Genomic DNA, 27236 nt, shown 5'->3' with positions numbered 1-27236 from the left:
ATGTGACGTTCCGAAGGAAACATGTGCTTACGCAATGTGACGTTACGGAATGCCTCCAGAAAAATCTAAACTGCTGGACTGCTCGCTGGATAAAGTAATAGGCGAGATTCGAACCTTGCCTAATTCTCGGTCGACTTGCCTTCTTCGGGCTTTGCTGCCAGCGGTACTGCACAGAAGACGCCGGTGTCAGTACACTAAAAGCGCCATTCTCCGGCGCTACCGAGCCGCAGGGTCTAAAGTGCATACTTTTACTACAAGTATCTGTTTTGATGCCTGTTACGGGGTTCTTTGCTGGCTGGGCCGCTTTGTTCTGGGAAGCAGCCAGCCTTCGATGCTGCAAGCGGGCTGCACCCGTTGGGCTGTGTGCAGTCCACCATCAAAACCCGCATAGGACTTTTTGCAACCACCGCCAGCCTTATAAAGACCAACCCACCCCTCCGAATTCCAGCTCTCATCCACTTTTCCCATAACCCCCAAAAAGCAATAACTCATCCACAGCGCGCCTGAGCGAAGCGAATCTCCAAACCCACTTATCCCCCACCCCAGTCCTTCCTTACAACTCACCCCAGTCTTTCTTTCAAATGCAACTCCACGTTCTTTACTCCCTCGCGTCCCTCCTTACGCTCACTCAGGCGGCTAAAGTCGTCAAGGTGACCAAAACCGTCGACAACACCGTCACAAACACCAATGTCGTGGAAGGTACCGTTTCTACCCTCACCGACTGGCTGACCAACACAAGAACCACCACCACAACCAGGTACACATCGACATACACCCTGACGATTTTTGGCCAGCCCCATACTTTCGTAAGTGTGGGGAGCTCCGAGGTGGAAGCTCCAGCTGGACCTGAAACTCAGGCTCAAGACGCTGAGACTTCTACTCCTCAGGAAACCCAGCCTGAAGAAACTCAAACCCCTGAAGAAACCGCCCAGGAGACTCAACCTCAGGAATCTCAACCCCAGGAGACTCAGGCTCCTGAAACCTCGGCTGCTCCTTCCACCCAGTCGCCCACGACGCCGGCTCCATCCACATCCACCTCTGCTTCTGAGGAGTCCGTGGAAACCGCAGACGACGCTTCTGCTTCTCTGGAGTCAGGCTACCTGCTTGACTCTGTTCTGACGGCAGTCAACGATGGTGTGTGTGTGGTGGACTACGAGTACTACGACACCACGTCCACGGAAACGGTGACTTCCACAAGCACCCTCACCTCCACCATCACCGTCTAATTCTATACCCTGTTGTTTTAATGTATGTTTATGAAGAAGGTTGTAGGTTCGCTGAGGCGAAGTAGGCTAACGAGGGCTTAATGCTGCTGAAAGGTTAAGCAGAATGATAAGCAGAAGGATAAGCAGAAGGATAAGCAGAAGGCTAAGTGTAGATGGCTAAGTGTAGATGGCTAAGATTAGTAGGAGGGCCACTTAAAAGGCAGATTAAATGTTCGGTTGAGCAATTTCAATCTCGATCTTTTTCGACTTCTCAACTTGAATGCTTTCTATAGTTGGCTCCGTCACTCTCAGCTTTCATAGTAAGTATTACGATGAATAAAGACCCCATTTAATTGGAGTTTCGATTTTGGTCACCAAATGACACAAATAATCTTAAACTCCACGAATATGGGAGAATGTATTGCTTTTCTATTCATCACCATTTGGATATGGTGTAGCTGTATGCTGAATTCTCAGTGTACTACCAACCTTCAACTGAACCCACACTTTCTCTTGCACAACAAAAAAGTCAAAGAAGTCAATATCATATTCCAAGCTGCTTCCGTAATCAAATTGCCAATCAGACTTATTTTACTTTTTATCTACAATGTGAGTTCACTACACCCTTTTCAGGACAGCCACTAGCATGCACCACATTCTACACCTTGATGCACCACACCTGTTCACCTATTTCTCTCCCTATTTCATTAGCACTGTATTCATGTTTGCTTCAAAACTTTGCCTACTTCCATGGTTTGCCACCCACTGGTGGGCTCCACGGTCTTAGGGCTCAAACCCTAACGGTGCGCACAACCTCAGTAGAGAGCATCCTGCACACACCCAGCACTCCAACACCTCCACTGCTCGCGCTAACTACACTCTGAAAAAACTAGAAAATTTTTCTACCTTTCATACACCTACAACTCTAGTCACAATGGGTATGTTCAAAACACACCGAACGAAGGAGCAGAGCCCACCATGATAATCCACTCGTCATTCCAACCCGTCCCCTTTTTTACCCGTCAAAAATACTCCACCGGAGCCCCCAGCCCGTCCATTTAATGAATCATGAACCCATCGAAGTTGACCGTTTTCGCTACAAACTCAAAATGCTCCCGTCCACCGGCTCTCCTTGAAACTCCCGTCCAGTACTAACAACCAGTTAACGTTCCAAAGACCAGAAAGACCTACTGCAAGGGTAAGGACTGCAAGAAGCACACCCAGCACAAGGTCACCCAGTACAAGGCCGGTAAGGCTTCCTTGTTCGCCCAGGGTAAGAGAAGATACGACCGTAAGCAGTCCGGTTACGGTGGTCAGACCAAGCCCGTTTTCCACAAGAAGGCCAAGACCACCAAGAAGGTTGTCTTGAGATTGGAGTGTGTTGTTTGCAAGACCAAGGCCCAGTTGGCTTTGAAGAGATGTAAGCACTTCGAGTTGGGTGGTGACAAGAAGCAGAAGGGCCAGGCCTTGCAGTTCTAAGCGGCCGCTGGCTTTTTTGTACTTTACGAAGACTCATAATATAGTTATTCTTGAGACGCTTGTAGGTGCCGGGAACGGTGCATGTAGGTGATGAGGTTTTGGATGAGAGGCCGTCGACTGAGAAAGAAAAGATATTGGTTGGACAAATCTTTTATGATTTACTGGAAGGTTGACTTGAACGCCTATACCAGAGAAGGGTCATCGAGCTTAGGTATAGTGGGTGATTTTAAGGCTTTCTGAAATTGATATCCAAAGAGAGGTGCATTCACTTCAGTTTCAGAACTGTTTGGTCTTGAAGCTTCGAATTAGCTGGGATCTTGAATGTATGATTGGCTGCAATGAGATGTAGATTGTTGAACCAGTTCATTACCCTGGTGCCAAAGTCGCTACTGGATAATATTTCAAGCTTACTTACCTTCTTATGTCGAAGATAATCAAGAAACATAGAATGCTTATGTTTATGTTACATCTTGGTACCATTAATGTCAGTACCACTGTTCATCACAGAAAGCCACTCCATATTGAAGAAGATAATCAACAGATTTTTCGTCAAATTACATAAAGCTGTCTGAATTCCTGAACGACTTCAAGTACTACCAAAAAACTCGAATATCATCTTGCTGCGTTGAAGTTGCAATAATTGCCAGCACCTACTCTCCATGAAACCTACAATGAAAATCGTCTCTACCTAATCCATGAAACTTCCACAAAACTTCACAAATCTCCTTTTCTTTCACCCACTCCTGGATCGTCAAATTCAAATGTCGTCACTGCCACAACCCCCATTCATCTTCTCGGCACGCTTTGTCCATACCCTAAACAGTAACGATATTACATCCACAATGGGCCAGTATGTCGATGCCCTGCTCGCTGGAAAAGCCAAAATTTCCCAAACTTTTAAAAAAAAAAATTCAAACGAAAACTTCCTTGAAAGAAATGCACAAAGTTTAAAAACTCCGGACCAATCGTCGTCTCCCAATTAGGCGTTTTTTACGGTCTCTCTTGGATCAACCACTATCTGTGCGCACGGTTTGATACCGCGTTCAGGCACGGTAGACGAAAGCAAGTATAAGCTTCATTTTTGGAGAGATTCGATGATAACAAGTTGTAATTCGTAAAATCCAGAAAATCTTCTCCATGGAATCGGCTTTTTCTGGAGACTCCGGCCGCCGTTTCCCCTATTTTCGACTGTGGTGTACGGGTGTCGTTCCCATCAGCCACGACGAGACTGAGAATGTTTTCAAACACAGCACTGATAGACACACCCAGATCCATAGAATTCCCGGTTTGGACATATTTTTCAGATTAAAAGCACGTTTTTGCAGCTTAGGTGAATCAGGTATTTCAAATCATCCCTTCTGCCATCCAGATCACGCAGATCAGCTTCTCCCCGGCAACACTCGCTTCTGAAAAACACCAAATCCAGCTCAAAAGTCCCACAAAAAGCCACAAAATCTCGTGACTATGAACTACAACTACGACTACATGGGCCAGGTACGAGCAGATCACGCTTCTGGGCGTGGCCAGGGCCAGATCAACCAGGGTCCTTCGTACCAACAACAAACAAACCCTCAAGCCCAGCTACATAGCCAACAAATCCCCAATTTGGCGTTCCAGAATCAGCAGCATCAGGAGTACCACGAGGACTCCTTCATGGATGAGGACACGCTGGCGTTTGTGGACAATACTGCTGCTAGACAAGATGGAGGCTCTAACCGGTACACCCAGTTCTACCAGCAGCCCGTGCTCCAGCAGGCCCAGTACAACGCTTATGGCCAGCAGCCTGTGCAGATGCTGCCAACGTTTTCCAACGGAAACCACTTTGACACTATTCCAGAGAGAAACCTTCAGCTGGTGGATTCTGCATCTCTGGGAGTCTTCCAGCCTCCTGCGGGCATCACAGCATTGAACAACTCGTCCAACACGAACTTGTCGGAAATAAGCGCCTCCAACTCCGTGACCAACTCGCTCAACGACCCGTTGAGCTTTGCTCAAAACAACGCATCAGTGGGAAATTTGGCATCGTCACCTCCAAAACAGAAACTTCAACAGTCGCCAGTGCAACAGCGTGCTCAGATCCATGTTCAGCAGCCGCCGCTGTTGCAGCAACCTCAGACTCAGTACAGAAAATCCGACACTCCAAGAACTCCTCCTTCTCAAGTAACTCATCTGCCACAAGCTGACCGGGAAAGAAACAAGAACTATGTTTATTTCAACAGAAACCCCGATGTCATGAGCAAAATCACTCAGGACAAGGCGGCTGCTATGAAGCTCAGGCTCGAAAACTACTACCAGATGTCTGTGAGCCATGCGATCGAGAGAAACCAAAGAAGATTGGATTTGGAAAACAAGTTGATGGCGGAGGAAGCAGGACTGAGTGAGGAGAGAAAGAATAGACAATTGCAAAACTTGGGCAAGAAAGAGTCCCAGTTTTTGCGCCTTAGAAGAACCAAGTTATCCTTGGAAGACTTTATCACCGTCAAGGTGATCGGTAAGGGAGCTTTCGGTGAGGTTCGTTTGGTCCAAAAGAAGGATACCGGTAAGATCTACGCCATGAAGACGCTTTTGAAGTCTGAGATGTACAAAAAGGACCAGTTGGCTCACGTGAAGGCTGAAAGAGACGTTTTGGCCGGCAGTGACTCGCCATGGGTTGTGTCGTTGTACTACTCTTTCCAGGACCACGTGAACCTTTACTTGATTATGGAGTTCCTTCCTGGAGGCGATTTGATGACGATGTTGATCCGCTGGCAGATTTTTACCGAAGACATTACTCGTTTCTACATGGCCGAGTGTGTTTTGGCCATTGAGGCGATCCACAAATTGGGTTTCATCCACCGTGATGTCAAGCCTGACAACATCTTGATTGACAAGCGGGGCCACGTGAAGCTCTCTGATTTTGGTTTGTCTACTGGTTTCCACAAGACCCACGACTCCAAGTACTACAAGAAGCTTTTGGAGAAGGAGGATGCAAAGCACAACTCGATGTTGCAGGTGCCTGGAAAAGCCCAAACGCAGCGCAATTCGATGATGGTGGATGCCATCCACTTGACTATGAGCAACAGACAGCAGATGCAGACCTGGAGAAAGAGCAGAAGACTCATGGCATACTCCACCGTCGGTACACCAGACTACATTGCACCAGAGATCTTCATCCACCAGGGATACGGACAAGAATGTGACTGGTGGTCGCTTGGAGCGATCATGTTCGAGTGTCTCATCGGCTGGCCTCCTTTCTGCTCTGAGACACCGCACGAGACCTACCGTAAGATTATCAATTGGCAGGAGCTGATGGTGATTCCAGAGGATATCCATCTACTGGCTGAAGCGGAGGACTTGATTCGTCGTCTCTTGACGTCTAGTGACCGTCGTTTGGGTCGTCACGGTGGAGCCGAAGAGATCAAGCAGCATCCTTTCTTCCGGGGTGTCGACTGGGAAACTATTCGTCGTGTGGATGCGCCGTTCATCCCCAAGCTTAAATCGATCACAGACACGAGGTTCTTCCCCACGGACGAATTGGAGAATGTGCCCGACAGTCCCGCAATGACCCGGGCCCACAAGCAGCAGCAGATGCAGCAGGGCGACCTCAAGAACATCAAGGAGGATCTTCCTTTCATTGGTTACACATACTCGAGATTCGACTATCTTACGAGAAAGAACGCATTATAGGCGGTGCGGCTAGTCACTTAAAAAGCGTCAAGGGTTCTCAACAGCGAACTTTAACGGGATTAAATTACATACTTCAAATTTCCAAAAACAACCAGATTGGAGTTGGTGCCGAAGAACCGGGAGGAACGGGATGTTTCAGAATAGAAGAGGCCCGTCTGCGAGCTGTATGCAAGGCAACGGTGTCGGTGAGACTAGATTGAGGGCAGTCGGCTTGAGAGATTTAGCTCACGCCGCTCAGACAGAACATTGCATAATGCGACAAGACAAAGGATCGAAATTTTTAGGAAGGGGTTTTTTACGAAAAGAGAAGGTGTATGAGTACGCCGTCGGGATCGACTATTCCGTTTGTACTTACAAAGACAAGCACCCCGTTTATGCCAGAAATGGGCAGGTGCAAGACACCACTGACGTTGATCGACAATGCATGGAGCTAAAAAGAATTAAGGATGTCATAGCAGCCCTGCGAAAGTACTAATCTGCGACAGCAGCAGCAGGTGAAGGCATGCATGCTGACAAAGCAAGGTGTGGAACGATTTTGTCCGAAATGAGCAAATTGCTTATGGTTTGCAGAAAGCGTAACGAACAAACTAGAAACGGTGATGGTGTTGCGGGAGGGAGGCCGTCACGCTTCGGGGATAATCCTATTATGGGCAGGGCCCGGTGAGCTTTGGGCAGTACGCGAGTGAGCAAATTTGCCCTGATTGATTTGCACCCAAGCATTCGCCACAACCTCGGCATCGAGGGCGCGGGAGCCGAGGTTTTTTTAAAAACTGCTCAACTATGACCATCCGATAGCAAAGATTTTGGATTTCTTGACACTTGTTGTGCCAAGCGTAGCGCCTCGGAAATCAAGTCGGAAAATTCGCTTCCTCCTGTGTTAAGCCTACGCGAGGCTGGAGGCTAAAGTATGTATGCTTGCTGAGCATGCCGGTCTCAGTCGGCCCACAATCTGGATCCGAAACCTCCGGCGCGCTCACCAAACGGCTCAGGGCACGGTGGATCCACAAAAATTGGGAAACCAAAAGTTTGTTTCGTTTCGGGAAATCTACTCATAACTCGTGTTTGCCTTCCGCCCGCCGCGGGTGGGGTCGATTGTGATGACCTCAGACAAAAAGGCTGTTTACAGCATGCCTAGCATTGTGCTCGGCATCGAGGACGGTATGATGTCCGGAACCTCTGGCTCGATCATACACTCCTGGTTGCGCTCCATCGCTATATAACCGGCCTATTTCCCATCCGAGCAGCCTTGCTTTCTGAAACATCTGTTTGCTTCAATTGGTACTCAATCTGCCATGCGGTTAGCTCTTCTAGCGTTTCTTGCCCTGGCTGTGGCCGCCAATGACGAACACCTCCATCCCCACACTGATATGGCTCCTACGCCGCTAGAATCCACGCCTTCCTTGGTGCCTACGCCACATGTGGCGCACCATCATCACGGCATGCCCATCCTCGATACGGATCTCAAGCCGGAGGAGCGCTTGTTCTGGGAGAACTACTCCACAGAAACATACTTCAACACGCCTTCTTCCCACAGAGGCGCCCTCTACACGCATATCGCCTTGTGGACCCTGTCATACATGCTCTTGTACCCATTGGTGCTAGTGTTCTGGAACACGGGCTCGCGGCTCTACTTCCCGGCCTTGACGCTCCATGCGGCTGCTATCGTGATCTCTGTGATCAACTACTGGGTCTTTGCGGGCTCCATCAAGGACCTCTACCCGGGAAACGCGTTCCACCCGATGTGTGCCATTCTCTTTGTGGGCACCATTGTCCATTGGGCCGTGGCGCTCATTTCCAAGGCTTACTCCTCTTTAGACATCGAAACTCACGCGTACGAGGCCGTGGATGACGACGACGATACCGCGTCTCTCGACTCGCCAGCTCTGACCTTGAGAGACTCTCATCTGGACTCCTTTGAGCTCGATGACTTGACTCCAGGCCTCGCCAACGGCCACTTGACCTCCAATGGCTCCATGATCAACAAGCCAGGTTTCGTGACTTCGTTTGTGGTCCGCTTCCCGCTCTTCCAGCGTGTGGTGACGGCCTTTGGCAGAACGGCCACCGTCTTGACCGCCGTGCTCAATTGGATGCTGTTTTTCTACTTCCTCGTGTACGCGGGAGTCGCCGTGGCCACCTACGCTGTCTACGGTACTGACAGAGCTGTATTCAACTTGTTGGCTCATTTCATCAAGGGCGGTGTGTTCTTCAGCTTGGGCATGCTCTCCTTGTCCCGCTACTGCGGTGCTTTCCGTGAGAAGGGCTGGGCCTGGAACCACACGTTTGTTTCCGCCAAGAAGGCTTACCAAGGCTGGTTCAAATGGCAGCCCATTGGCCTCTGGTCGATGGAGTTTGTCGAGTCCTCCTTGATTCTCTTCTACGGCTCCACCAACATCTTCTTGGAGCACTTGGCCAATCCAGGCGGCGAGTGGTCTGCTAAGGATTTGCAGCACGCCTCCATCGCGTTCATTTTCATCGGATGCGGTCTTTGTGGTGTTTTGGTGGAGAAGAAGCTCAGCAGCTACAGGTTTCAGAAAGCAACCGAGCACATGGCGCTCGTTGCTGACTCAAAAGATGTTGCTCGCGTCGCCAAGGCGATGCCAGGCTTCTCTCCAAACCCATTCCCCATCTTGACCATCTACTGGACTGGTGTGCTCATGTCCAAGCACGAACAGGCCCTGGAGTTGTCTACTGCAATTCACACCCAGTGGGGCAACTTGTTCGTTGTTGGCTGTGCCTTCAGACTCCTCACCTACGTTCTTCAGATGGTGACTCCCGTGAACAGCAAGTCGTTGACTCGTCCACTGAGCCCCATGACGGAGTTGGTGGTGAGTTTCGCCTTGATGTGCGGCGGCACTATTTTCATGGAGTCGTGTGATCCAGTGGTTCACACGTTCGAGTACTACGGATACACGCCAATGTTCACGTTGAACGTGACGCTCGGAGTTGTCACCCTTCTCATGGCCTGGATCATGTCGGTCTTTGCATTCAAGGACTGGCTCCAGAGCAAAAAGGTCTCACTTACTACTTCTTCCCTTGCATAAACCAACGCCCTTTACGATTTACGACCGGTTTCGGAAGCCGATGTACATGTTGGTTGCACGGCGGTGCACGAAAAGTTTGATTTATGGTTGTCTTTCGATCGCAACTTCTGTGCTATTTATTCATGGGCCCTGCCCGCTAATTTTTAATCCCTGTCCATATGCTTTTACCGATGAATTGCTTCCTAGCCTAGCATGTAGTCTATCCTCTATAACCCACAAAAACGATCAATGATTCACCGCGTCCACTACCGCCCTGGCTGCTGCTATTTCTTTAGGTCCTGTGCTGCAACAGCTTCCGATAAGTCTGATAGTTTCAATACCACACCACTCCTCCAAAGCCAGCCGCCATTTTTCTGTATCGGACTTGAAGCCGTATTGGCTGACGTCAGACATGTCGTTGCTGAAGCCAAGATTGGGGTAAACAACCAAGTACAATGAGTTGCTGGAGGCATTGCTCACGTATGCTGCGAATCCAGAAACCAACTCGAAATCCACGCAATTGCAGCCCACGCCGATAAGATTTTCTTTTATAGAGGCGTGTTTTTCTTTTTGCTCAAGCACGAAAGCAATCACCTCTTTCAAGTCCGTGCCGTCAGCGAGGGTGGTGCTGTTTTTGCATGAGAAGCAAACGTAGAACTCTTTAGACGAGTGTGGTTCCGCCATGAGACTGAACACGGCCTTGACCTCGTCAAAAGACGGAATTGTCTCGAACGCCACCAAATCGGTGTCCCCGTTCTCCACGAAAAACGCAACCTGCTCCTGGTGATACTTGACCAAATCAGCCACACCCACATCGCCGTAGTCTCCACTGTACTCGGCCCCATTGGCCAAAAACGCCCCATAAGGACCTACGGATCCCGCCACATACCGTGTTCCATCCACCTTGGATATGGCGCGTTTGGCTGTTTCCACCGCCTTACTCCATACGCTTTTCGACCCCTCCAAATCCATGTTTCTGTGCTTTTCCAACGTCTTCTGCGACGCCTGGTAGGTAGACGTGATCACCACGTCGGCGCCCTTCTCGAGGTAGCTCAAGTGGACCTGTTCGATGATCAGAGGGTCTCCTAGAAGCACCTCCGTGGACCACAACGGAGAGCCTTTCACGTACATTGGCGACGACGGCGGGATGATTTCTTCAAGCTGGGTGCCGAGGGCGTCGTCGAGCACAAGGCGGTGTTTTTCAAGGAGCGTTTTGATGCCCATGAAGAAGAGTGTGGTTCGCTGTGGATGGCTGCGAAAGAAGCGCTAATGTGCGCTATGCGTTGTGGAGTAAGTGGTTCGATTTGCAATCTGGCTGAGCGATTTGGTCAAGCAATTTGGCATGGAGATTTGGGGAAGGTTGGTTTGGTTGGTTTGGGGAGGTTTCATTGAAGTTTGTGTTTTGGAAGTTTTCTGGTGTGTCTGTTGAGAGATGGTGTGGTGCTTAGTATGTAATGATGCAACTTATCAAGTAGGGTAATTCTGGTGACACTCTGGTGCATTGCATCACGAAAATATATGAGTCGTTTCTGCTGATTTTACTTGCTGATTTGAATTGATCCACAATGAAGAGAATCTTGTCAATTTCTCTGGCTTTTGGTTCCATCTGTTGAGGCCTCTGTCTCTCACCTTCAACACTCTTAATACCATTGTTGCAGCCATTTCAGTACGGACACTTTCTTAAACAAAAAAACAAATTAAAATCAAAAGTAACACAGCCCTCTTCACCAAATCAACAAGTTGTGTCTTTTATAATCGAAGGTCAATGTTTTTAAAACTACTGGCTCTTTCACTTCTCACCATACATTTGCAAAACGCAGCCAGCATTTCGCAGCAATTGCAAACCACCATCAACACTCTAAACCAGCTTCGAAAAGGGATCTCAAATTTATCAATCTAAATACCCCCTTGATCGCCTCAGGCATAAAACGCACCACTTGCAAAATTTTTCACCATAGTCAAAAACAGTCAAACCACCTCCACTCTTCATCGCCTGCACACTCTCTCATCATCAACTACTCATGGACAACCCCAACAAGAGAACCAGAGACGACTTCGAGGGGCCCGACGGACCTGCAGGAGGCTACGAATACGATGATCCTTCCAAAAAGCAACACGTGGACCCCACGGTCGGGTTGATCCTGGATATCTGCAAAGACATCAGGAGAATCGGTGAAAACAGTAACTTGGCTACCCAGGTGGACGATATCTCGTACATTTCCAACCCGATTGTGGCCGAGTTTGAGAAAATCGACAAGTTGAGAGAGGCCGTTTTGGCAACCTTGTACGCTGTGGTCATTGAGCAGCCCCAGAAGATCACCGCCTTGACTGTGCTTATTTTCGTGTGTAACGCTAAGAACTTCTTGGTGGCCAAGTACGTCATTGAGTACTTCCATGCCAAGGCCCAGAGCCTACTAGACAAGCTCAGGGAGCTGCTGATGGAGGTGGAGACTCGTGAGGAGAAACAGGCTGAAGATGCTGGTGTTTTCAACGACTTGAAGTCTGTGTTCAAGTTTTTGGGTGCTTTGAACCCAATTATCGCCGACAAGGCCGTGCTGAACTTGTTGAAACAGCTTTTGAACACGGCCATTGAGTTGCAGAACGCGTCTGGCGACAAGAGAAACGGTCTTGCTGAAGAGATCTTCTACAATGTGTTGATTGCAACACCATACCTTCTTGCCAACGACTTCTCTGAGGAGACTGTTGCGGAGGCCAACGAGATTGTTGAATTGGCCGCTCAGTTTAAGATCGTCGAGGAGAACGAACGCTCGGTCTCTGTTCTTGAGCCATTTGACTCCAAGCACAAGAACTTCATTGAGGAATTGCCATACAAGCCTAGAAAGCTCATCACGTTGATCTTGCCTGCAATCACCGCGTTGCAGAAACCAGAGAAAAATTGGGATGGCTTTAAAGGTGCTCTTTTCCTCGACTATGCCGACTTGATGGAGCCTATCATCAAGGAAGCGTTGGACTCCAATGAAATCTCCCACGAGCTTGTGAAACATGCTTTGCCACAATTGTCGATTCCATCGATTGACGAGATCAACGCCTACAAGCCTGACGGTTTGATCGATAGCCTCTGGTTCCAGCACCCTAGGCTTCTATTCCAGGTGTACAACACCACCACGGACTTCGAGACCGTGCCATCGATTGAATCCTACTTTGGCTTGTTTTTCAAGGATATTGCCTTTGACATCTTGACAAACATGTCCTTCAACCAAAAGGAGGCTTCGATTCAGTTGTCCATTTTGGACTTGTTCTGCTCGAGAGACTTGTTCAGCCCTCCTGGCTCTTCAGTCGATCAGCTTTCAATGATTGCGAAAGACAATGAGGCAGGTGAAAACGTGCCTCCACTTTCAACCTGGAAAGTCGAGGATGTTGCTGTTGAGAGTATCCTTACAATGATTTTCCAGCTTCCCAAGCCTCTCCATTACGAGATCTACTACTACACAGTTTTGATCTCGTGCTGTCAGGAGAGTCCAGAGTCTATTGCGCCTGTTTTTGGTAGAGCCATTAGATTTTTCTACAAGAACTTGGAAACCCTAGACTACGAGTTGAAGATTAGGTATATGGACTGGATGACTACACAGATCTCTAACTTCGACTTTAGCTGGAAATGGGACGAGTGGGTCGCTGATTCGCAGCTCTACGACAACCTCCAATACCACCCCAAAAAGACATTCATCAAGAATTTGATTGCTAAGGAGATTCGTCTTTCCAACAAGGCAAGAATCAAGGATAGTTTTGTCACGATGCAGCAGGACGACATCGGCGACAACAAACTCTTGGCTCTTGAAGAGTTCTACAAATACCTTGACATTTCTCTTTTCCCCAACGCTTTGAACTTTGTCATCAACTACGATTACGAGTTGTATGGCGGCAACAATGAGGAGTTGAAGAAGATTGTTACGGAGACCATCTACCAGCGCAAGGACGAGACAAGAGATAAGTTGATGTTGTCACCCCAGGAGGAGCTTATCTATGAATTCTCCAACCCACAACTTCCTCTTCACGAGGTTGCCAACAAGCTTTATGATTTCATCATTGCCAACTGGAGATCTAATGAACAGTTCTTCGACATGATTAAGGAGACAATCGAGGCTATCAAGTCGTCTGTGGTGCATGTTGATGCCGAGCGGATCTTGGTCAACTTGCTCTTCCAAACGTATGCCTACATTGGCTCGAGATCCATCTACTCTGTGGTGAGTATCATCAACAGAGACATCGCCAAGTTGAAGTACATTAGCGGACAGACTGTTACCGAAGAAGACTACAAGGCTAGTGGTACCGACTTCTCGTTCCCTGAGTTGGAATTGACTCCAGAGCAATTCCAGGAAAGACAAGAATGGATTGTTGACTCTATCTTGAGAATTTGGGTTCACCAGCCGCAAGTGGCTTTCCTCATCTTGGAGTACCTCATAGAGTTTGGTATACTCAACCCCTCGTTCCTTATCAAGAAAGCCTTGGACTTTGAGAACAACCTCATCATCAGTAATGTCTCGTGTATGGAGTCCATTAATCGTGTGTTGAGCACTAGTGCTAAGGGAGACGGTTTCAAGGATGTGATTCTTATGTTGTTTGGCAAGATTGTCGAGAACTTGAATTCTACAGTGGATAAGCTCGAACTTGCAAGTCCTGAAACCGATGAAATTGAAATAACAAAGGATTTCGACGAGGAGCAAAAGAGCGATTCGGCCTTGATGGCCAAGATCGACTTGCAATGGCTCTTCTACGAATACAGAGGATTGCTCAAGACGTACTTGAGAAAGTTCAATGTGGAGCACGCCGAATTCTTAGAAGCTGCTCGCGATTTGTTCAACGGTATCAGAAACGAACCTACGAGAAGTGACGTTTTCAAGTGGCTCGAGGAGTTGCAATACTAGATTGCCTTTGGTTGCAAAAAATGGTGCAGTGCCTGCACGGTGGTCGGCATCTGACATGGCGTCACTTGAGATGGCTACAAGTTTATCGATACGATATAGATCCAGATGACTTCGACGTTCGCTGTGGAGACATCGAACCTTACATACGTTTTTAATAACAAAAAATGCGGATTGGAAGACATCAATTTGCAAATCCCATGGGGAACAACCAATCTTTTGGTCGGACCCAATGGAGCAGGCAAGTCGACTCTACTCAAGATCCTTGCTGGTAAGACGCTTGTCAAGCAAGGGAAACTCAGACTCGGAGGTTTTGACCCCTTTGAGTTTTCGTCCACCCGCCACGAGCAGCACAATTCCGACATCAACAACTACATCTCGTACTTGGGCACCGAGTGGGCCAACAACGAGGTCGTTCGGCGTGACATCCCCGTCAAGCTTCTCATTCTGTCAATTGGCGGCGAAGCGTTCAGGGAAAGACGTGACGAGCTCATACAGATCATGGATTTGGACCCAGACTGGTCCATGTGTGCTATCAGTGACGGAGAGCGCAGACGAGTGCAATTGGTGATGGGGCTCCTCAAGCCATGGAAATTGCTTTTGTTGGACGAAGTGACGGTCGATTTGGATGTCATTGTGCGCCAGAACTTGCTCAATTTCTTGAAGAGAGAGTGCAAGGAGCGCAACTGCTGTGTGATCTATGCCACCCATATCTTCGACGGGCTCGGAAAGAATTGGTGTGACCGTGTGATCCATCTCAATGCGGGGAAGAAGACAGACGACGTTGACGTGGGCAAGATTGACTTTTCTCTGGAGATCGACGAGGTGGAGGTGAAGAAGTCTGCTGGAGTTATAGACCGCATCAAGGTGGCTCTCGCCCAATCGCTACACCCCTTGGTGCTCCATTGGCTTAGGGACGATCTCGAGGAGCGTGGATCCAGGGAAGAAGAGAAGGAGCGGATTGCCAAAAGACAGCTAGACTGGGACAATGCTCGTGATGGTCACTACTTCGATAAGGACTCCAAGATCAGCCAGTACTTCCAGGCAACTCGGGGCAAGCCGGGTCCATAGCGTCTTTTTCTAATTCCAAGAACTTTGTGATTTCCTTCTCCTCCTCGAGTTTCCTCTGCGTGAGCCACAAGCTGTATTTGCATTGGAGGAGCTCTCTCTGGTACTCTGAAGCTGGGATCTGAAGAAGCTCTTTCGGCGTTTTGTTGGGTGTTTTTTGAGTATACTGTCTTTTGTTGTACTTTGCCGGCGTGAGCGGCGTGGATGGTCCCCTTTTTTGCGCTGTAGGGGAGCTGAAGTTGGAAACAGACATGTAGTTGATGTTGTTTGTTCGCGATGTAAACAGTGAGATGGAGGTGTGGAGGAACAACCAGATCAACATGGCACTGAGAAAAATATAAATAGAGAAATCAAAGAATAAAAATAATGAATGAGGATACTGACTATTTTACTTATCGAGGGAATTGGATTGTGAGAATTGGGTGATTTTAGATAATGGGGTCGATGGTGGATCTGGTGAGGTACAGAGGGTAACTGGTTGAAGATGATCCCGGTGAATTCAATAGGGAATGCTAAATAAGATGCACTTTGGAGACTGTATTTTGAGATTTCTGATATAATCCAGCACCATTGATCTCGAGGAGAAGTTTCGAGACAGACTGTCTGGAGCATATGTGATTCCAAGACCGGACTACCCATCCACACTAAAGCATTCATGGAACTGGAGGTAGAGCAGGCACTTTAAAGCAAATAAAAGGAAAATTTCAAGAACAAGTTCAGTTTACCCGGGGTTGGAGGCAATTCAGTCGTCTTACCTCGTGGATATAATTCAAATGAGAGACAGGTAGAACGAACTAACGACATAGAGCTATAAGGACACAGAATCGGAATTGATGAGCTTCAAACCTTTTACTTATAAGAAGATGTCGAAAGCTATAAGGATACAGAATCGGAATTGATGAGCTCATGTCTTTTAACTTGAAGAAAGCTGTCACATTCACCGGATACTATCCTGTCACTATGGTAATCCCAGGCCATTGTTGGCTTTTCGCAGCCATTGATCTTGATGAACCAAGCCGTAATCGGCCTCCTCAACAGCCATGAAGCAAGTTCTCGCCTATTCAAGGACAGATATCACAAACCAACTTCAATTGACAATTGAAAGAGGCCAGTTCACTTGACCACCGAATCCACGTGGGTTGCCTTACGCCTCGTTCCATAAGTGCTACGATCCAACCAAACAAAAACGTCAGAAGAGAAATTCAATGACCAGGCCATCTTCTTGCCATCTTCGTAAGTGCATAATTTCCAATTGCCACAGAAGCAAGGCAATTCTTCAAACTCCATCCTCCATGTGATTCGATGATTGGGTATGCGAAGATACCCCAAACCAACCTCCACCACCACACCCAAAAATCCACCTTCAATCATTCCAACCCAAAATTGACCTCAAGTCATCCTCTATATCAATCTATTACCGTTGACCACAAGTCTACCGCCGGATACCCGCTTTCGTCACGTGCACGCCCTATCTACTTCTTCTCGCCAGGCTGGAAAATTTTTTTTTTCACCCACAACCACCATGTCTGACGAAAGAACCTTCATTGCCATTAAGCCCGACGGCGTCCAGAGAGGCCTCACCAACAAGATCCTCGGTAGATTCGAGAACAGAGGCTTCAAGTTGGTCGGCATCAAGCTTTGCCAGCCTTCCGAGTCCTTGTTGAGAGAGCACTACGACGACCTCCAGTCCAAGCCTTTCTTCCCATCCTTGTTGTCTTACATGCTTTCCGGTCCAGTTTTGGCCACCGTTTGGGAAGGTAAGGACGTTGTCAAGCAGGGTAGAGCCATCTTGGGTGCCACCAACCCATTGGCCTCTGCTCCAGGCACCATCAGAGGTGACTACGCCCTTGACATGGGTAGAAACGTCTGCCACGGTTCCGACTCTGTTGAGTCTGCCCAGAAGGAGATTGGCTTGTGGTTCAAGAAGGAGGAGTTGGTTGAGTACAAGCCTGCCTTGTTCTCCTGGATCTACGAGTAAGTGTATACGAATACAGTAGTTTCCCACGGATGTGTAGAGTGAGTTGAGAGTGGAGAGTGAAGGGGGTGAAGGGATAATCGAAGGATATCTGATCTTCAGGAAAGCCCGTAAAGATTGTTGGCGGATCAGGGGTGGTTTGTGTGACCTTGGTACCACTGGGGTGCATTGGTAAAGAGTTGTGATCTCTATGACTGAATGTTCGATTGAATAGGGGCATATTAAAATTGGAGTAGCGGAAGTTTCCGAAGCCACTGATTGCTAAGCGGTAGGAATGGCTGTGTTATATGTATTAAGCTTCCATTGATTGGGTATTACGGTTGGCCATTTCTCAAAGTCCAACTCACTTTGAATCCTCCGGAACGAAAACAAAGCTTTCGTGTTATGATGCGTTCGAAGTGACGTTAAGGATGTATCGAGTGCAATTGGACGCAGAAGTATATGTGTTTTCTCAGAAGTTCACCGTTGCATCCATTTCGCAGCCATTCCATTAGACAATGGGTGCTAGTTCAGTATTTGAGAATCAAAATGGACTTGAGAGTAGAGACTTGTGAAAAGACTGAATTGTCTTCTAATTTTATAAAATCACGGGAGGGATGCCTGTCATACTCAGGAAGTAGAAGGACACTATTCATTGCAGATTGAATAGCTCACCAAAGCGCCAACCCAAAAATACCCATTTAGAACATGACGTGCTAAAATGCTTCAACATATAGATTGAAAGAATCGTTGGTATGCTTCTGCTCCGATTAATAGTTATGTCTCAAGTACTCCGTAGCAGCCTCCACCATCCATGTATGTCAAACCTGGAACACAAGTCGCAATTCAAACTACAAAAGACGGGAAGATAGTCCCTTTGGAACAATTTTCAAACTTCCATAATCTTTATTTCCAAAATAGAAGTAACCACTTCTTCCACATCGGTACCCTCTGGACCTACTACATCAACATCCTGCACACCTCTACGCTTGTCAACTACCACCACCATCAGCTCCAATGTCCATGGACGATGATCTCTTCAATGTCGGGGATAACGACGAGGATATGCTAGATGCAGAGGAGGAAAACGATAGCTATGGCATGGACGTGGACCAGAACGACCAGAACGAAGATGAAGACGAGAATGGTGATAATAACGAAAACGACGAAAATGACGAGAACGACAACGAGGAGGGGAACAACGACGACGACGGAAATGATGAGGAAGAGGGAAATGACGACGATGAAGAAGATGAAGACGGAGAAGATGGCGATGACGACGACAAACACAAAGAACAAAAGTCTCAAGACGCCAATGACAATAATAGAGAAGCAGAGAAAAAAGACGAACAAAACGGAAACAGCGAGGAGGATTCGGCCAATAAGGAAAGCAATGGGCTGGAGGAGGCCAATGGCGCCTCTGTTCCCAACGACGCCGTCAGTATAAGACAGAGGGCTCTAGAAGGCATGAAGAAAGCCAATTACCTTGATATTTCGCCGATGGTGGCGTGTCCATACGCGAACCAGTGTCATTCCTTTGCAGTTTCCGAGGGTCCCAAGTGGCTCTTGACCGGCGGTGAGGACGGGTTCATCAGAAAGTACGACTTCACTGCATCCATAGAGGGAAAACTGCCGCTTACGGTTGCTCAGAAGCACAATTTAATGGACAGCATCACCAAGGCAGGTGTCATTGGCTCGTACTGGGAAAACGAGCAGCCGCAGACGAAACAGCAAATCATGGACGGCAATCCCAAAATCAAACCCTCAGACTTCACCTCAGGTGCCATTTCATACGAACCCAAGGTCAATCCCGTATATGCTCTAGATGTCGAGAGAAACGGCTACTGGTGTCTTTCGGGCTTGCTGTCGGGCGGCATTTCCCTTTACACAATGATCTACAACGAGGGAGCCATTCACCACTACTTCCCTCACAACAGCCAAAAACAGGCTCAACATTCCACGGCAAACGGCCATCTGGACACCATCTCCGTGCTCCGGCTCAACTTTGAGCAGAACAGGTTTCTCTCGGGCTCGTGGGACAAGACCATCAGGGAATGGGATTTGAACACAGGCAAGGTGGTCAATTTATACCAGGGCAGCACCGGTCAGATCTCCACCATCCAGTACAGGCCGTTGGGACTAACAGACATTACGTTTGAAGTGGACGGAACGGAAGCAAAAAACGACAATAGTGATGTGGATTCGTTATTCGGCGACAGCGATGAGGAGAGAGACAAGGACGATGATGAGGCAGCAGCAGCCAAGTCGAAACCAGAGACAAAGGGCAAAAATAAGGTGGTCACCTCTGACTCCATCTTCATGAGCTCCAATATCGACGGTACCGTGAACATCTGGGATGCTCGTGTATCTACATCCACTGCTACTCTTCGAATTGGCGTTCCTGAGGGAGTACCACCCTGGTGTATGACCTCGGCATGGTCTAATGACGGTGACAAGATTTACGTGGGTAGGAGAAACAGTACCGTTGAAGAGCTTTCATTGCGGATGCCACATAAACTGGGCACTGGCTCTACAGCGGTGCCAAATGTATCCAAAACACTCCAGTTCCCCAAGATTTCCGGCCCTGTTTCTGCCCTTGCCGTAATGCCTAATGACAACTTCCTTCTATGTGGCTCGAACGACAACATCCGTCTTTACAATTTGGGTCTCTACAACGAGTTTGCCCAGGAAACAACCGTGCTGAAAAAGAGAGCTACACCTTTCTTCGTCATTCCTGGCCACCACGGCGGAATGTTGAGTAATTTATATGTGGACGATACCGGCCGTTTCATGATAAGCACAAGTGGCAGCCGAGGCTGGGGCCAGGCATCCTATGCTGATGCGGTGCTTGTGTATTCGATCGACTATGAGGGACAATAATAAAAAATGCAAGGTTCATCTGCGCACGATATAGATGGAATCACGCAAGGTACCTATTCCGATGTGGGTAACGTCAATGCCAGCGTTGAGCGCTTCGCCAAATTTCGAGGTGATACCACCTGCAACTTCCCGAAAGCCATGGCGGACTGTTGCAATGGTGTCGGGAAGAAACGACTCCACGGACGCACTAATGGAGTTGAACAGGCCAAAGGGCCCAAGTGGGTAGTTTCTTAATGTAATTTCGCTGTGGCGTAGCAAGCAGTGAATCAAAAATCCAACAAAACCAACGCTCACACTTACCTTGTAGATGTTCAGGCGTAAAGCTCTCTTCTTGCTGCGCTTGGCAACGGAGCTTTCGTCGTTGATGCTGTCGCTTGAGTGGCTGAACATCTTCTTGAACAACATCGACGACTTGTTCACCAAGGTGTTGTTGAGAGAGTTGGAGGCTGCGCTGAAGCTGGACAAGGATGACGAAAGCAGGTTCATTCTCGTAGAGTTGATGTCGTCATCGGTGGATGCAATAGAGTCCGTCAAGGCGCTCTGTTCTATTTCGTCGGCAAGAATGTCACTAGCGTGTTTGCTTTCCGCCTGTTGCTGTTCGTGCTGGAGTTGCAAGATCTTTGCCAACTCGTCGGCATCAAAAAGATGTTCCATGTTCTGTTGTTTCTCCAAGCTGGAGGAGGTCACAAGAACAGAGTCCTTGTTGAAGCGGGCGAACCACGAATCGATGGTTTTCTCTTTATTGGCAAATGCCAGCATCGGATGCTTCTCGATCAACTTGCGGGCCCTGCCCAAGATCCGCAGAAGGTCCTCAGCGGAGATATCAGTAAACAAATTGGAGGCACTGAGCGCAGCATGCGCCTGGGCCGGGTCAATAAGGTACATAGCGTTCGTGTCGTCGTCGAGGTCTAGTTTGGTCATGATGTCTTTCTTGAATTGGATTAAGGCAGCGGCGTAAATGTATAAGGAGGCCGCCACGGAGTTGTAGCTGAGCACAAAGTCCCACACGGGAAGTAGAAGTGCTGCATCGGTGATGTCGTGGCTGAAGATGGTCAAAATCAGCAGGAGCGGCTCGATGAACTTGTAGTCGTAGTACAGGCCGTTTGTGATCTGGAACAGCTGGGACGACACGGAGGCGATCTGGAACAAGACCGGGTCTGTTTCCTCTAGAAGCGCCGCCACAACCTTCAAGTGGTTCACGGTGAGGTCGATGTTTGGAAGCATGAAGTCACGGAGGTGGAGCACGGTGAGTCTTTCCAAAATCGCCGTGGCGGTAGTCTCGTCAAAACGGCCGTTTTCGTAGCACACAAGGAGCACCACACTGGCGATATCGTGGAAACCCTGGTAGTAGTTCAACAGGGGGTATTTCCTCAAGACCCTCACAACAAGCCCAAAAAGCCGCCGGCGCAACTCCTCAAGGTCCTCGGTCCCCTGTGGCGCCATACACGTCACGGTAAACAGTCTCTTGACGTCCAATAGCACCTGGTCCTCGTCCTTGTGTTCCTGAAGATCATTTGTGTTCAAGTGGTCCAAAGTCTGGAGATGCAGCGACACGTCCAGAGCGCCTAGAAGCGCCGGCCAGACCTTTTTTCGTAACCCATTGGAAACAAGCCCGTCCAGGGTTCGGCAGTACTCCTTGACCGAGTTCCAGTTGTGAGCCTCCACCGCCTCCTGGACCGCCTTGGACTTCAAATTTTTCACGGTTTCGCTGAGCGGACCGTCCTCCTTATATATGCTCGGCGCCATCTGGTGGAAATCCACCCATTCTTTGGATACGCCGCGTTCAAAAGACGTCAGCATGGTGTGGTTGGGTTGGAGTTGGTGAGACATTGACCCTGGGGTGAATGCAGGCCAGGGAGCCCACATGCTGAAAGTTGGGCTAGTTGATTCAAACGGCGAGGGTATTTTTTATCTTTTTGCACCTTTTTGGAATTTGATGATTCTTTAAAGATGGCTGCTGTTTTTGTGCTGTGTTTGTGGGTGCCCGGTGGGTGCCTGGTGGATCGCCATTTGGGTGCAAATCAGCTGATAAGGCAGGTGGAGCTGATAGGAATGTTGCAGCGGCATCGGCGGAACGGGATAGTTCGGAAGGGAGACTTAAAGATATTTGAAATTTGAAGTTTTGGTTGATTTTGTGGGTTCGTTTTTGTCCGGAATCAAGGGCACTTCTCCGTGGCTTCATGTGATAACGGTCAATGGGACCAACAATGGTACCTGGATTTAGCGAAACGGTCACGGGCGATGGAGGATAGGGATTTGAGGGAGAAAGAGGGAGGGTGGAGTTTGGCGATATGTTGATCAAGGGGAAGGAGCTTTATGATTGGAGGTGTACCGAGTTCTCTGATTGCTCAGTGTTCCAAAGTTGGGGTAGTGAGGTGAGATAAGAGCTATGCCATGGAGGATGATCGAACTCTGCTAATGACTGAAATCCTATGTTCCCTCTGAATCTTTTGAATAACCTCGTATTAGATTTGTAAGGTTTCGGTCTGGTGACTGGAAATTTGCAACCTTTGGATATTTCACCTTCGCATGTATGATGGCTCGCTTGTGTTTTATAATACCCTCCACCACTGGAGTTAATAGCCCCGAAAGGCAATCGAGAAGCTGTCATGAAGCTGATTGGTAATGACCTTCTATAGTGTACAGTGTGGTCTTCTTTCTGGTTATCGCATTGGCGCTGCCACTATTTTGCAGCCATAAGCAGCAGAACCTCGCATATACATATCTACGAAAGTGCCATTCAATTGCCAGCATTCATCATCTCGAGAAAATGCCACATACCAAGCAAGATCCGTGGAAAAAATAACGTCTTGAAAGTGGAAGAATATCCTCACGTATCAGTTAAAGCTAATGACTCCATGAACGTATCTCAGAAACGGTGCGTCGTATCATACACTAGCTTCTGAACCACATAACAGATGCCTGCCTGTATCAAGGTGAATGTTTGAACGTAAAGCCTGATACTCTTTGTAGAGGTGATCTCTGAAGACTTACAAAGAACGATCTGCAAACGGAGTATACCATTACTTGATAAAGGTGGTAGACTCTACTCCAAGAACGACGGAAAATCTACACTTACTGTTTTCAGATTTTGAATTCATTTCGATAACGAACAAACCGAAGCCTTGAGCCAAAGCTTATTTCCACCTTGCACCCACCTCCCTCCCAATCCAGTAGTAGCCGACCGTGCCATCATTCCTCCCCTCATATTTAAATCCTCCATACGTGCCCATTTCCACATTTAGCCACTTCTATCTCTGTTCAAATTTCAAAAATCAAGCTATCTCCAGCCTATGGGACTAATCTATAGTCCATGCGGCGATTTCATCGCCCCACCGAAGCCGCTATACCGGCATGGCGCCCTGCGTCACGTCAAGGGTCCACCTATATTATGAAGAAAGAAGATTGTAAAAACTTTAAATTAAAGTATTTTCTCCATTTGGATGCAAAGTGTGGATCTCGCTTAGAGTGGCTGAAAATAATCAGCAGAGGTGCAGCTCAATGGCTGCAAAAGGGCCCTGCAAAATTCCGCGCTTCCCCGGATTTTCGAATATATAAAGGCAAGCCATCCCCCACTTTTTTCCCCATGACTAAAGATTTCTCCCTTTCTGAAAACGCCCTCACCGTGGACATCGACGGCACTGCCACGGCCTTCCACTACGTGTGGCTCAGGGACAACTGCCATTGCACGGACTGTTTCTACGATATCACCAAGCAGAGGTTGTTGAACTCGGCCACCATCGACGAGAACATCCGTCCGGACGAGTGCAAGTACAACGATGGATTTGACATTGTGTGGAGCCAGAACGGCCACAAGTCCAGATACGAGCTCGACTGGTTGCGTCTCCACGCGTACAACCCCAGAATCGTACCTTTGGAGAATAAGGTCCAGGGCGAGAAGGACGTGTTGAAGATGGAGTACTGGAAGACCAAGGACATCGAGAACAACATGCCACGTGTTGATTACGGCGCGATCATGGCGTCCGACGATGCCACCGACGGCGAGGCCGCCATCAAGGACTGGTGCCTCAAGATCTGGAAGTACGGCTTCACCTTGATCGACCATGTGCCCGTGACGCCTGAAGACACGGAGATGTTGTGTGAGAAGCTCATGTACATCCGTCCCACCCACTACGGCGGATTCTGGGACTTTACCTCCGACTTGACCAAGAAGGATACCGCCTACACGAACTTCGACATTCTGTCCCACACCGATGGAACCTACTGGTCCGACACCCCTGGTCTCCAGTTGTTCCATCTTTTGTTCCACGACGGAGAAGGCGGAACTACTTCATTGGTGGACGCTTTCCAGTGTGCCGAGCAATTGAAGAAGGAGGATCCTGAGAGTTTCGAGATCTTGACCAGAATCCCAGTTCCCGCTCACTCGGCAGGTGAAGAGAAGGTCTGTATTCAGCCAGACCTTCCACAGCCAGTTTTCAAGCTCGACCACCAAGGGAAGCTTCTCCAGGTTCGTTGGAACCAGAGCGACCGTTCGTGTATGGACAATTGGGAGAATCCAGAAGATGTGCCTAAGTTCTACAAGGCCATTAGACTGTGGTACAAGATTATCAGCTCCCCAGAAAACGAAACGTTCTACCAATTGAAGCCAGGCCAGTGCTTGATTTTCGACAATTGGCGCTGTTTCCACTCGAGAACCGAGTTTACAGGAAAGAGAAGATTGTGTGGAGCTTACATCAACCGGGACGACTTTGTGTCGAGATTGAAGTTGTTGAATTTGGGCCGTAAGGCTGTATTGGACGCTATTTGAGCGTCATTGACAGAAAAGAAGGCATAACTGCCATATTTGGGGATGATTATGAGAAAGTTAAGGAGTGATTTACTATGAATGGAGTAGCTACAGATTACATTGTAGAGAACACCTAGGCTGGCTGTGTAAAAACGTTCTATTAATTTTCATACATCGTCTACACGAAGAGAGGAATCTTGTCCCAGTCCCATGGGTCGTTGAAACGCAAGCCAATGTCCAACTTGGCAATAGTGGCAAGCTCCTCCTCAGCAAGCGTAAAGTCGTTGACACCCAAGTTCTGCACCAAACGCTCGGTCTTGTTGGACTTTGGAATCACGGCAATGCCTCTCTGAGTGGCCCATCTCAACAATACCTGGGCTGGGGTTTTGTCGTGCTTCTTGGCGATGCCAGCAACGTCCTCGTGCTCGAACAAACCGGAAATCTTGAGGGCGCCCTTGTGGTTCAACTCAAGGAACGACTGGGGGCCAAAGGAGGAGTAGGCGGTGATGGCAATGCCCTTGGACTGGACCCACTCCACCAATCTCTTCTGCTGCAAGTATGGGTGGTGCTCGATCTGCAACACGGCAGGAGGGATTTCGGCGCCTCTGAGCAAGTCCTCAATCAAGGCACCGGTGAAGTTGGAGATACCGATCGACTTGACCTTGCCCTTCTTGACGAGAGCCTCCATGGCCTTCCAGGTCTCCAAGATAGGCACGTCCTCGTAACGCAATTTGTCGTCCTTGAGGCCTGTGAGACCGGCAGGGTACTTTTCGGAAGGAGGCACGTACTTGAGGGCCACGGGGAAGTGGATCAACCAAAGGTCCAAGTAGTCGAGCTTCAAGTCACTCAAGACGTTGTCAACAGCCTCCTCAACGTGCTCTGGAGCGTGGTTGGTGTTCCACAACTTGGACACAATGAAAAGCTCGTCACGGGCAACAATGCCCTCGTCCAAGGCACGGTTGATACCTTGACCAACCTCCTTCTCGTTGCCGTAGTCCTGAGCATTGTCGAAAAGACGGTAGCCAACCTCAATGGCGTTGAAGATCTGGTCGGCGCAGGTCTCCTTGTCGACCTTCCAGCAGCCGAAGCCGACCTGGGGCATTTTGTTTCCGTCGTTCAAAGTGATTGTAGCCATAGCGGGTATTTTTTTTGTTAGGAGCAATTGTCCGGGGTACGGGCTCCTTTTATAGTGAGGCGAGGGGCAACCCCACTGTGGGGGCAGGACCGAGACTCCTTCCGGCCCACGCTAAAAACCTTAAACATTTAGGAAGAGATGCTGGTATTCCTTGGCAATTGGAGTGATTGAAGTGGATATTTGATGAAACCGACTTTATGTTTTGTTTTTAGCTGGGTGGAAGTCAATTGAAGTCTACGGCTTTATCCAATGGGAAGATGGTTTGAGCCATTGTGAGTCACACTGTGGTCGAAGAAACTCAATGGCTTAGTATGGTGGCGAAATCTGGCGATTCTACGAGGACATTGCATTCATTTCTGATTTTGCTGTTTTGGGTGGAAGCTAGGGTTTCTCATCACGCCATGAACGGAACGCCTCAATCCCTACGCTGTTCTCGGTAATCCATCAATCTACAACTCTTCTCAAATTCTTTCGAATCCCTGAGTCTAAATGTATTGTTTCAAACGGCGTTATAGGTCAATGCCTCACGGGCCGGTGCGACACTCTTCCGGAATGTGGGGGCACGGTGGGGCAGCTTAGTAATGTTTTTGGCAGTTTAGCGTTGGGATACGAAGAAGTTTCAGAATTTTAAGAAATTGTTTTTGGTGATTGGGTTATTGAGTCTAGATTGCTCAATGGTGGTTCACCGGGTCGGACTACCAGGGATGGTAGTAGTATACGCGTGATGAGGCTGACGCCACAGAGAATCAGTGGTGCAAAATTTGGGGAAACTTTTCAAAAATTAGGAAACACCTTTTGAGAGATGGGTTATGGGTTAGGATCTTCGGCAAGATGAACTTGACCTGGTATTTCTTGTTAAGCACCCTTGGGGCACTGATACCAAGACATACAGCCAGCACTGCGGCTATTCCATCTTCCTCTATTTACCCCAAACAAAGTAGTGGGGCAATTCTTTAAAGTTTTGCAGTTTTCCTTCGGCTTCTTCGGAGAAGCAAGATCTGAGTGTATTTGAAGAATATGATAGGTTTCTCTAAATTTCTCAACATTTGAGCCCCACATACCACTTTTCGCAACCATCCAGTCCAGTGTCTGAGCTAATGGAAACGTCAGCAATGCCAATTACAGGTTTCTTCTTACATCTCTCTTATCCAGGCTTTAAAACTTTTACAAGACTATCTGAATCTCAAAAATGCTCATGAAAA

General features: G+C 48.4%; 12 protein-coding genes across 12 annotated transcripts; 9 read left to right on the top strand and 3 right to left on the bottom strand. All coding sequences in view use genetic code 12, as the record gives it.

Annotated features, from left to right (window-relative positions):
* Nucleotides 1–581: 581 nt before the first annotated feature.
* FGR41 (Fgr41p) lies at nucleotides 582–1226 on the top strand (the record flags this gene model as incomplete). Its single annotated transcript, XM_025480581.1, has 1 exon — nucleotides 582–1226. One exon carries the CDS (start codon nucleotides 582–584, stop codon nucleotides 1224–1226), a length of 645 nt encoding a protein of 214 aa, XP_025334881.1.
* A 1047-nt stretch (nucleotides 1227–2273) lies between these two features.
* RPL42 (60S ribosomal protein eL42) lies at nucleotides 2274–2684 on the top strand (the record flags this gene model as incomplete). Its single annotated transcript, XM_025480580.1, has 2 exons — nucleotides 2274–2322; nucleotides 2368–2684. 2 exons carry the CDS (start codon nucleotides 2274–2276, stop codon nucleotides 2682–2684), a joined length of 366 nt encoding a protein of 121 aa, XP_025334880.1.
* A 1464-nt stretch (nucleotides 2685–4148) lies between these two features.
* CBK1 (serine/threonine protein kinase) lies at nucleotides 4149–6350 on the top strand (the record flags this gene model as incomplete). The annotated part of the gene is made up of 1 exon (XM_025480579.1): nucleotides 4149–6350. One exon carries the CDS (start codon nucleotides 4149–4151, stop codon nucleotides 6348–6350), a length of 2202 nt encoding a protein of 733 aa, XP_025334879.1.
* A 1292-nt stretch (nucleotides 6351–7642) lies between these two features.
* On the top strand, nucleotides 7643–9391 carry CXQ87_002057 (uncharacterized protein; the record flags this gene model as incomplete). Its single annotated transcript, XM_025480578.1, has 1 exon — nucleotides 7643–9391. The coding sequence occupies one exon, from the start codon at nucleotides 7643–7645 to the stop codon at nucleotides 9389–9391; it is 1749 nt and encodes a 582-aa protein (XP_025334878.1).
* Nucleotides 9392–9616: 225 nt separating this feature from the next.
* On the bottom strand, nucleotides 9617–10594 carry SAM4 (S-adenosylmethionine-homocysteine S-methyltransferase; the record flags this gene model as incomplete). The annotated part of the gene is made up of 1 exon (XM_025480577.1): nucleotides 9617–10594. The coding sequence occupies one exon, from the start codon at nucleotides 10592–10594 to the stop codon at nucleotides 9617–9619; it is 978 nt and encodes a 325-aa protein (XP_025334877.1).
* Nucleotides 10595–11391: 797 nt separating this feature from the next.
* On the top strand, nucleotides 11392–14253 carry GCR3 (Gcr3p; the record flags this gene model as incomplete). The annotated part of the gene is made up of 1 exon (XM_025480576.1): nucleotides 11392–14253. The coding sequence occupies one exon, from the start codon at nucleotides 11392–11394 to the stop codon at nucleotides 14251–14253; it is 2862 nt and encodes a 953-aa protein (XP_025334876.1).
* A 105-nt stretch (nucleotides 14254–14358) lies between these two features.
* On the top strand, nucleotides 14359–15321 carry CAF16 (putative ATP-binding cassette family ATPase; the record flags this gene model as incomplete). The annotated part of the gene is made up of 1 exon (XM_025480575.1): nucleotides 14359–15321. The coding sequence occupies one exon, from the start codon at nucleotides 14359–14361 to the stop codon at nucleotides 15319–15321; it is 963 nt and encodes a 320-aa protein (XP_025334875.1).
* A 1519-nt stretch (nucleotides 15322–16840) lies between these two features.
* YNK1 (nucleoside diphosphate kinase) lies at nucleotides 16841–17296 on the top strand (the record flags this gene model as incomplete). Its single annotated transcript, XM_025480574.1, has 1 exon — nucleotides 16841–17296. The coding sequence occupies one exon, from the start codon at nucleotides 16841–16843 to the stop codon at nucleotides 17294–17296; it is 456 nt and encodes a 151-aa protein (XP_025334874.1).
* A 993-nt stretch (nucleotides 17297–18289) lies between these two features.
* Nucleotides 18290–20112, top strand: CXQ87_002052 (SAGA complex subunit; the record flags this gene model as incomplete). The annotated part of the gene is made up of 2 exons (XM_025480573.1): nucleotides 18290–20075; nucleotides 20099–20112. The coding sequence occupies 2 exons, from the start codon at nucleotides 18290–18292 to the stop codon at nucleotides 20110–20112; spliced, it is 1800 nt and encodes a 599-aa protein (XP_025334873.1).
* Nucleotides 20113–20167: 55 nt separating this feature from the next.
* On the bottom strand, nucleotides 20168–21952 carry GYP8 (Gyp8p; the record flags this gene model as incomplete). Its single annotated transcript, XM_025480572.1, has 1 exon — nucleotides 20168–21952. The coding sequence occupies one exon, from the start codon at nucleotides 21950–21952 to the stop codon at nucleotides 20168–20170; it is 1785 nt and encodes a 594-aa protein (XP_025334872.1).
* A 1786-nt stretch (nucleotides 21953–23738) lies between these two features.
* Nucleotides 23739–24920, top strand: CXQ87_002050 (uncharacterized protein; the record flags this gene model as incomplete). The annotated part of the gene is made up of 1 exon (XM_025480571.1): nucleotides 23739–24920. One exon carries the CDS (start codon nucleotides 23739–23741, stop codon nucleotides 24918–24920), a length of 1182 nt encoding a protein of 393 aa, XP_025334871.1.
* A 157-nt stretch (nucleotides 24921–25077) lies between these two features.
* On the bottom strand, nucleotides 25078–26034 carry GRE3 (trifunctional aldehyde reductase/xylose reductase/glucose 1-dehydrogenase (NADP(+)); the record flags this gene model as incomplete). Its single annotated transcript, XM_025480570.1, has 1 exon — nucleotides 25078–26034. One exon carries the CDS (start codon nucleotides 26032–26034, stop codon nucleotides 25078–25080), a length of 957 nt encoding a protein of 318 aa, XP_025334870.1.
* Between the last annotated feature and the right edge of the window lie 1202 nt (nucleotides 26035–27236).

This window comes from Candidozyma duobushaemuli, assembly GCF_002926085.2.
Source record: "Candidozyma duobushaemuli strain B09383 chromosome Unknown B_B09383, whole genome shotgun sequence".
Lineage (NCBI taxonomy): Eukaryota > Fungi > Ascomycota > Pichiomycetes > Serinales > Metschnikowiaceae > Candidozyma > Candidozyma duobushaemuli.
Note: the sequence above shows the minus strand (reverse complement) of the source record. Positions and strands in the feature narration are given on the sequence as shown.